Below are 10634 nucleotides of genomic sequence, written 5' to 3' on the forward strand. Positions count from 1 at the left end.
TTCACACAGTCCCCTCTGAACAGTTGATGTTGAGATGTGTCTGTTACTTGAACTCTGTGAAGCATTTATTTGGGCTGCAATTTCTGAGGCTAGTAACTCTAATGAACTTATCCTCTGCAGCAGAGGTAACTCTGGATCCTCCAATCCTGTGGCGGTCCTCATGAGAGCCAGTTTCATCATAGCGCTTGATGGTTTTTGCGACTGCACTTGAAGACATTTCAAAGTTCTTGAAATGTTCCGTATTGACTGACCTTCATGTCTTAAAGTAATGATGGACTGTCATTTCTCTTTGCTTATTTGAGCTGTTCTTGCCATAATATGGACTTGGACTTTTACCAAATAGGGCAATCTTCTGTATACCCCCCTACCTTGTCACAACACAACTGATTGGCTCAAACGCATTAAGAAGGAAATAAATTCCACACATTAACTTTTAAGAAGGCACACCTGTTAATTGAAATATATTTTGATTTGTTTAACACCATTTTGGTTACTACATGATTCCATATGTGTTATTTCATAGTTTTGATGTCTCCACTATTATTCTACAATGCAAAAAAGAGTAAAAATAAAGAAAAACCCTTGAATGAGTAGGTGTGTCCAAACTTTTGACTGGTAGTGTAAATATATTATGTAGAACAGAAATGCCTCTGACAGGTAGCATGAACAATTTTGTCAGCTCTATTCATCACATTTCTATCTGCAACGTTTCACAACGTTTCCCTGATGAATGTTGCCCAGGAGATGCAAGAGGTTGCCCAAGGACTTTACAGTGGGTTTAGTTTGTAGTAAGCAATGATTTATATAAACCCTGGATTGCTGATGCTATGTATTGGCCGTTGAGTGACTTTGAAGCTACCGGTCGGCCATATTTTTTTATGTTCAGCTCACATAATATAATTTAAAAGTATGCATTAAGGTGTCTGTAATAGAATAAATGTATCAATGTAAATGCTTCCAAAATAGAGGAGTCCCAAGATGGCTGCGCGGTGGCTTCAATACAGCGCCCCAATATGACAGAGCTGAAATGTGGGTGGTTCTGAACACCTCCTGAGTCCGTGTTCCAGCTATAGACTTTCTGTTGCCCTGGATCCGCCCATAGCAGCCACACGCCTCTGCGGTAGATGGGAGCTGTGCTAAAGCGCAGTTTGTGAGACAACATCCCGAAATAGGTTGTTCTCATGAAAACATCTCCAAAGTCCAAACGGTTTGAGCTACAGACTATGACCCCATCATGGAAAGCTTAGACTCTCACAAACACGCACGGGTTGTCTGTTTTGCTCGATGGTCACAGCTGCACAGGACTCGTTAGAATGTAAGGGTTTTTCTCCATAGAAGATCTTAAAGAAGTATTGCATTGTGATAATTAGGGGTTCAGCAGCAAAGCTGGTGAAACCCTATTGTATTTGTTCAAGTTCATTATTGTTATTATTATTATGTTCCTTTATCTGCTTTTTTGGTGAAAAAAATGTAAACTCCTGTGAGATGAAAAGGCCCAGGATTGTGCAACTTAGCAACATGGTAAAGGCCCAAGTTCAATACCATGCCAATAACAAGCAACTGAAAATGCTAACTTTGAAAGGTCAGCACCCGCACCCGTGTAACCTAGAGTCATGAAGTTTAGTCCATAGGTCCCTCTCCTCCCAAGAAACTAATTTGCCTCAAGAACCCATAAAGTCCGCTATGATGGATTTTCCACCATTTTGAATTTGGTGAAAAACACGCTACTCCTCTGACACCGAATGGCGACCTTGGCAAAACTTGATATATGTCATCTATGGACAAAGGTCTGTAAACACACTATAATCCAGGCTAGAACGTCAAACAACATAGTATGTCAAACTGACCAATAACCATTTACGTGGGCATGGTTTGCACATAAATGCATATATATATATCAGTCACGGATATTCGTAATGTAACGAAACTTGGTACACATGTTCCAAACACTGTGAAGACTCAACATATGCAAGCACATTCATATCGACTACACGTTGGCACTATAACGGGTACATCTCTTGATCGGTTTGACTCAAATTTACCACACATGCTCAAGGATATGAGTCTAGCTAACCTGTAAAATATGGTTGAGTTTGGCCACATTGTGGCACTGTTAGACAGGAAAAAACATTAATGCAAGCTCATTTGCTCATTGCGGCCATATTGTTTAAGCTAGAGTTTTGGAAAATGTGGTTCCGATCGGTCCTGCGGTTCTGGAAAAGAAGACGTTTAAAGTAGTCAACATCATTGAAAATGGTCCAAAATACATCAAAAGCAAATAATATTGCATGATCAGTTTGATTTTGAGTTCTGATATTTGGCAAGCGTGGTAAATAGTACAGAAGTAACTCGTCCTAGGGCAATGTGTCCAAATTGTCCTGATGGTGGCACAGTGGGCACACAGCGTAACCCCGTTAATTCCGGATGTTTTCCTGAGCTTTTTATAGCTCCCAAACAGACTTCAAACACTTACAGACAGATCACAGACATGGGTATAAGACAATGGGTGAGGTTTTGTGGATATAACAGTCAATTTCATACATTTCTGCCCAGGAAATAGTGTCTATTATACCGTAATAGAGTCATATAGTTGCTGTCACAAACTCCAAATTGAACACAGTTGTCACATACTATTTGAATGTTCATATCCCACTGAGCCAACATTTTCTGTACTTACATTATTCATATAAATGTTTTTTTAAATCAGGTTTTTGTTTGGCGGACCTCATTCTTGTAGTCATAGTATTCAACTAAACTCATGAATGTAACTTTTTATGTCAAAAAGTTTTTCATTCTACTTGTAGCCCTGGTTATGCTATCAGGAAAACAGTAAAGCACTTCAATGTGAGGCTAAATATGAGGGCTTGACAAGCAGATACATGAAATTAGTGACATAAACGGACTGATAGGCTGATTTGGCTTGGGACTGATATATATATAATATGTTTAAAAATACATTCAATTTATACACATTACATTCCACCAAATGCTGGATTATTTGTGACTACTTTGAGTGTAATATGAATCTCCTTACATTAGGTCAGAAGGTAATCATATTCTGAAGGGAATAACCTAATGGTATTGGAACTCTGCCTGCATGGGGACATAAACCTTTATGACCTACTTTATAAAATGCTCTTGAATGAAATCATGTTAACCATTTGGGATTATGTACACACTGTGTGATGTTAAAAATAGATTTTACACAGTTCTAGTAAAATAACGGGCCAGACACCATCTGAACACGTCATTAAAATATAAATAATCTGGATTTTCATTCATTCTCAGATAATCCACACCAAAAACAAAGAAGAGTAAGGGGGAAAAGAGGGAGTACCAATCAAAAGACCAAAGAAAGGGAGAAAATAATACAGAACACCCCTTCAAGATGGCGCAGATCCCTCAGGTGTGGCACACCAAGGTGATGCCCCAGGAAGAGAATGTGGACCTGAACAAAATGGTTGCTTTTGGTAGCCAACCCGAGTGCTCCATCTGCTACAACACCTACGACAATGTCTTCAAGACGCCCAAGCTGCTGGAGTGCACCCACACCTTCTGCCTTGAGTGCCTATCGCGCCTCATGGCCATTTCGCTAGGAGAGCAGGAAGGAAGCGGCAGCAGCAAGATCCCTTGTCCATTCTGCCGCCACCCTACCCTCCTAACCGAGGAGGGTCCGCCTGCCCTGGCCACCAGCCAGGAGGTACTGTGTAAACTGCCCAGCCACCAGCAGCACGAGGAACCTGTGTGGCTGGATGGGGAGAAGCTGTGCTACAAGCGGCCACTGGAGGCCGACCCCGGAACATCCAGCTCCACCTCGGCCTTCTGCATCTGCATCGACATCGGGGCCAGCAAGGCAGACGAGGTCCCTGCTCAGACGCGGCCCCAGCACATGGGCTTCCTGGAGCGGATGAACAACTGGAAGCGGCTGCTGCTTTTCATCGTGTTGATGGTGCTGCTGGTGGTCATGGTGCTGTGGCCCCTGCAGTGCATTTTCACCACGGGCAATTTGCGCTGCATGCTACGCTCCGTGGGCTCAGTACACGGCTTCACCACCACCGCCACTACCCCATTCGCCAGGATACACCGTCTCACAAAGGGTGCCTTTAATTAAAACACATGTATGTAGTAGGCCGGATACCTGAAAATGCACAAGGCCATGTGGTTAAGGCCCACGACTGAATCAAAGAAGACTGAATATAGCACTAGATGGTGAGAGACTCTGCACACTCCATCCAATCGTTTTAACAATTGATAATGGCGTGCTCAGCATCAGTTACAAATAACATTCCTATTGAAATTCATACATTAATTCCAATCCTTGCACTTTGATTAACTAATATTGTTTGAGATTTTCCTTAAAATTGTTATTTTGCTGTAACAATATAATATGTGGATAAAATGCGTTGTAATATTCAGACACAATCTGGGTGAAATCTATTAATATCTAAAGTATCAGATTTGTTGGCCACAGTGCAACAGTATAGTCTGACAGCTAGGTGATTTTTTTTCAAACCAAATTCGTCCGACATTGCTTTCACAACACACAAAGTATTATTGTTGTGTATTCAAGTCAGAGCAGACACTGAAACTCAATAACTTAGGAACCTCGACTCAAAATGTTAAGTTTAAGAACAATGTGCAAGGTTAGCTTTCTTATCTGATTTGAAAATAATTCTATGCCAAAACGCAATGCTGAAATTGTAAGTGTATATAAATGTATAGTTGATTGTAATATTTGGATATATATTTAGTTTACAATACTACAATAAATGAAAAACAATACAGGCATGGTCTAGGTTTAGGAAAATACTGCATAGCTTTGTTTATGAAAAGCTTTGTACAGCACCTCTCTAATCAGGATTGACCAACATTACATAGACATGGATGGGTGGCCTTGGTAGGAACTAATGATTCATGGACTGCTGTTTCCCACTTCCTGTTAGAATATTTTTATTGTATTATTCTAATAATATTTTTTTGTTCTTTATTTTTTAACATTACAAAAACAAACGTATACATACGAACAACAACTTACAGACACACAAACAATGACTACATCTCCTCTGCCCCGCATGCTCACTCCCCCTTCCCTAGTGTCTACATTATTGTTTGCCACTTGGCCTTAAATTGTACCAATGTATTTTTCTCGGTCGCCCATGCTATTTCAACATTTCAATAATAAATAATTATATTTTCCCATTGTGTCAATGTTAGCGGATTGTTTGAGTTTCAAGTTTTTAGCATACGTTTTTTTAAGATGAGTGATTACTGCTAGAATCTTATCTGGGCACACACCATTGACCAGTCAGGATTTTTCCAATACACAACCATTGTTACTAACAACAAGGTTGTAAACTGCTTCAAAGGAATAGTGAACCCTTCCTACTACAGTAAGGAGTGGCCTTTCCAGTTAGGAGTTATCTTTTTACAGTAGTGAGTATTGATATGAGTCTGAAAAACACCCTACTTCAGAATGCAATAAAAAGCTATTTTAGAAAGCATTTTATTACCCTGTGTTAGATAGATATGCAAAGTTATAAGATATAAGTGCTTTAGTTTATTTCCTCCTGAAATAATGCATTTCTTCCTCCTGAAAGGAAAATATATGGTCTCATGAAAGGCATGGACATTGATTGGCAAGTCACATTACAGCACACAAGAGTCACTCTGGATAAGAGCGTCTGCTAAATGACTAAAATGTTAAATGTAAGAGCATAACCACAAAAGAGGAGTATAACTAAGTATAGCTAACTAAATATGACATAAGCAAATAGTTTATAGCGATTAAAAAAGTTGCATTAGTCGGTCTTTAGCTTTTACCTAAGAAATAACACATTTCCTGCAGAAGAAAATCACTTCACATTTCCCTGCTTATAAGTAAAGGTTGCGCTAACTGTCCACGGACATCAGCAACAGGAAGTCACATTATTACAGCATTCAAGTGGGCACTTGACATAACAAACTATCATTACATAGAGACAGGAATGAGCAGAGATCTTATGAAATATTGGATATTTCCTTCATAGATTTTTATTAAACTATTAAATATTTAATCATTTTGTTGTAATTTCTGACCAACTCATTGCATCAGCGCTATATGCCTGGACAGAAGGCGTTTGGGCTAAGCCAGTGCAAGAGGGGGAAACAGTCTTCATCCGAACACAGCAACAGTCAGTATACCACTACTCAAATCAGGCATATTGCAACCAACAAAGAAACAAGTATTTTTTTTTTACTATGTCGACATCATATTCAAGTCAATTTAAAGAGCAGAAATAAAATAACTGATATAATTACTGTATACCTCCAAGAACACCTGTTTAGCTTACAAATCATTATCATGATGTTATTATCAATGGTGTAATAACACCAAATAGAAACACAAATAATAATAACAATAATAATCATAATAATCTTATACAAAACAAAATGCATCAAAAGAAAATAGGAAATGTACAATTTGAAACACCTCAGTAAATGAAAAGAAAACTTACAACACTGATGGCGTATACTTCTAGCAGACTACCAACATACTGTACTCTTTAAACAGCCAATGGACATCCTATCAGTCACAGATCACAAGCCCACAGCTAAAGGACTCAGAAGCTTCAAACAGAATATCAAGTATTGAAGTGTTAGGGGCGAATGCTAATTGCCACCTAAGTAATGTTTTCACTCAGTGTCCCACTGACATCAATACATGACTAAGTGAACATTTGTCATAAGTAGAAGTTAAGGATTTGCCCCTCAATGTTTCACCACATCATAAAACGTTTTGACCCATAGAGGCAAAGTGAAATACAATACAAAACCATCATCAACATCATCATCATTATCATCATCAACAACAGCGCAACATAATTAAGAAAACAGAAAACAAAACATTTTGGTTCCGATCGGTCCTGCGGTTCTGGACGTTTAAAGTAGTCAACATCATTGAAAATTGTCCAAAATACATCAAAAGCAAATAATATTGCATGATCAGTTTGATTTTGAGTTCTGATATTTGGCAAGCGTGGTAAATAGTACAGAAGTAACTCGTCCTAGGGCAATGTGTCCAATTTGTCCTGATGGTGGCACAGTGGGCACACAGCGTAATCCCGTCAATGCTGCTTGCAGCTTTAATTCCGGATGTTTTCCTGAGCTTTTTATAGCTCCCAAACAGACTTCAAACACTTACAGACAGATCACAGACATGGGTATAAGACAATGGGTGAGGTTTTGTGGATATAACAGTCCATTTCATACATTTCTGCCCAGGAAATAGTGTCTATTATACCGTAATAGAGTCATATAGTTGTTGTCACAAACTCCAAATTGAACACAGTTGTCACATACTATTTGAATGTTCATATCCCACTGAGCCAACATTTTCTGTACTTACATTATTCATATACAGTGGGGAGAACAAGTATTTGATACACTGCCGATTTTGCAGGTTTTCCTACTTACAAAGCATGTAGAGGTCTGTAATTTTTATCATAGGTCCACTTCAACTGTGAGAGACGGAATCTAAAACAAAAATCCAGATAATCACATTGTATGATTTTTAAGTAATTCATTTGCATTTTATTGCATGACATAAGTATTTGATACATCAGAAAAGCAGAACTTCATATTTGGTTCAGAAACTTTGTTTGCAATTACAGAGATCATACGTTTCCTGTAGGTCTTGACCAGGTTTGCACACACTGCAGCAGGGATTTTGGCCCACTCCTCCATACAGACCTTCTCCAGATCCTTCAGGTTTCGGGGCTGTCGCTGGGCAATACGGACTTTCAGCTCCCTCCAAAGATGTTCTATTGGGTTCAGGTCTGGAGACTGGCTAGGCCACTCCAGGACCTTGAGATGCTTCTTACGGAGCCACTCCTTAGTTGCCCTGGCTGTGTGTTTCGGGTCGTTGTCATGCTGGAAGACCCAGCCACGACCCATCTTCAATGCTCTTACTGAGGGAAGGAGGTTGTTGGCCAAGATCTCGCGATACATGGCCCCATCCATCAGCCCCTCAATACGGTGCAGTCGTCCTGTCCCCTTTGCAGAAAAGCATCCCCAAAGAATGATGTTTCCACCTCCATGCTTCACGGTTGGGATGGTGTTCTTGGGGTTGTACTCCTCCTTGTTCTTCCTCCAAACACGGCGAGTGGAGTTTAGACCAAAAAGCTCTATTTTTGTCTCATCAGACCACATGACCTTCTCCCATTCCTCCTCTGGATCATCCAGATGGTCATTGGCAAACTTCAGATGGGCCTGGACATGCGCTGGCTTGAGCAGGGGGACCTTGCGTGCGCTGCAGGATTTTAATCCATGACGGCGTAGTGTGTTACTAATGGTTTACTTTGAGACTGTGGTCCCAGCTCTCTTCAGGTCATTGACCAGGTCCTGCCGTGTAGTTCTGGGCTTATCCCTCACCTTCCTCATGATCATTGATGCCCCACAAGGTGAGATCTTGCATGGAGCCCCAGACCGAGGGTGATTGACTGTCATCTTGAACTTCTTCCATTTTCTAATAATTGAGCCAACAGTTGTTGCCTTCTCACCAAGCTGCTTGCCTATTGTCCTGTAGCCAATCCCAGCCTTGTGCAGGTCTACAATTTTATCCCTGATGTCCTTACACAGCTCTCTGGTCTTGGCCATTGTGGAGAGGTTGGAGTCTGTTTGATTGAGTGTGTGGACAGGTGTCTTTTATACAGGTAACGAGTTCAAACAGGTGCAGTTAATACAGGTAATGAGTGGAGAACAGGAGGGCTTCTTAAAGAAAAACTAACAGGTCTGTGAGAGCCGGAATTCTTACTGGTTGGTAGGTGATCAAATACTTATGTCATGCAAAAAAATTGAAATTAATTACTTAAAAATCATACAATGTGATTTTCTGGATGTTTGTTTTAGATTCCGTCTCTCACAGTTGAAGTGTACCTATGATAAAAATTACAGACCTCTACATGCTTTGTAAGTAGGAAAACCTGCAAAATCGGCAGTGTATCAAATACTTGTTCTCCCCACTGTAAATGTTTTTTTAAATCAGGTTTTTGTTTGGCGGACCTCATTCTTGTAGTCATAGTATTCAATTAAACTCATGAATGTAACATTTTATGTCAAAAAGTTTTTCATTCTACTTGTAGCCCTGGTTGTGCTAAAAGGAAAACAGTAAAGCACTTCAATGTGAGGCTAAATATGAGGGCTTGACAAGCAGATACATGAAATTAGTGACATAAATGGACTGACAGGCTGATTTGGCTTGGGACTGATATATATATATAATATGTTTAAAAATACATTCAATTTATACACATTAAATTCCACCAAATGCTGGATTATTTGTGACTACTTTGAGTGTAATATGAATCTCCTTACATTAGGTCAGAAGGTAATCATATTCTGAAGGGAATAACCTAATGGTATTGGAACTCTGCCTGCATGGGGACATAAACCTTTATGACCTACTTTATAAAATGCGTTTGAATGAAATCATGTTAACCATTTGGGATTATGTACACACTGTGTGATGTTAAAAATAGATTTTACACAGTTCTAGTAAAATAACGGGCCAGACACCATCTGAACACGTCATTAAAATATAAATAATCTGGATTTTCATTCATTCTCAGATAATCCACACCAAAAACAAAGAAGAGTAAGGGGGAAAAGAGGGAGTACCAATCAAAAGACCAAAGAAAGGGAGAAAATAATACAGAACACCCCTTCAAGATGGCGCAGATCCCTCAGGTGTGGCACACCAAGGTGATGCCCCAGGAAGAGAATGTGGACCTGAACAAAATGGTTGCTTTTGGTAGCCAACCCGAGTGCTCCATCTGCTACAACACCTACGACAATGTCTTCAAGACGCCCAAGCTGCTGGAGTGCACCCACACCTTCTGCCTTGAGTGCCTATCGCGCCTCATGGCCATTTCGCTAGGAGAGCAGGAAGGAAGCGGCAGCAGCAAGATCCCTTGTCCATTCTGCCGCCACCCTACCCTCCTAACCGAGGAGGGTCCGCCTGCCCTGGCCACCAGCCAGGAGGTACTGTGTAAACTGCCCAGCCACCAGCAGCACGAGGAACCTGTGTGGCTGGATGGGGAGAAGCTGTGCTACAAGCGGCCACTGGAGGCCGACCCCGGAACATCCAGCTCCACCTCGGCCTTCTGCATCTGCATCGACATCGGGGCCAGCAAGGCAGACGAGGTCCCTGCTCAGACGCGGCCCCAGCACATGGGCTTCCTGGAGCGGATGAACAACTGGAAGCGGCTGCTGCTTTTCATCGTGTTGATGGTGCTGCTGGTGGTCATGGTGCTGTGGCCCCTGCAGTGCATTTTCACCACGGGCAATTTGCGCTGCATGCTACGCTCCGTGGGCTCAGTACACGGCTTCACCACCACCGCCACTACCCCATTCGCCAGGATACACCGTCTCACAAAGGGTGCCTTTAATTAAAACACATGTATGTAGTAGGCCGGATACCTGAAAATGCACAAGGCCATGTGGTTAAGGCCCACGACTGAATCAAAGAAGACTGAATATAGCACTAGATGGTGAGAGACTCTGCACACTCCATCCAATCGTTTTAACAATTGATAATGGCGTGCTCAGCATCAGTTACAAATAACATTCCTATTGAAATTCATACATTAATTCCAATC

General features: G+C 41.0%; 2 protein-coding genes across 2 annotated transcripts; both read left to right on the forward strand.

The window, feature by feature from the left end:
- Window positions 1–3388: 3388 nt before the first annotated feature.
- Window positions 3389–4111, forward strand: LOC311149718 (RING finger protein 223-like; the record flags this gene model as incomplete). The annotated part of the gene is made up of 1 exon (XM_084186926.1): window positions 3389–4111. The coding sequence occupies one exon, from the start codon at window positions 3389–3391 to the stop codon at window positions 4109–4111; it is 723 nt and encodes a 240-aa protein (XP_084043052.1).
- Window positions 4112–9705: 5594 nt separating this feature from the next.
- On the forward strand, window positions 9706–10428 carry LOC311149820 (RING finger protein 223-like; the record flags this gene model as incomplete). Its single annotated transcript, XM_084187044.1, has 1 exon — window positions 9706–10428. The coding sequence occupies one exon, from the start codon at window positions 9706–9708 to the stop codon at window positions 10426–10428; it is 723 nt and encodes a 240-aa protein (XP_084043170.1).
- Window positions 10429–10634: the final 206 nt, after the last annotated feature.

Source organism: Coregonus lavaretus (assembly GCF_964263955.1).
Source record: "Coregonus lavaretus genome assembly, chromosome: 22".
Taxonomy (NCBI): Eukaryota; Metazoa; Chordata; class Actinopteri; order Salmoniformes; family Salmonidae; genus Coregonus; species Coregonus lavaretus.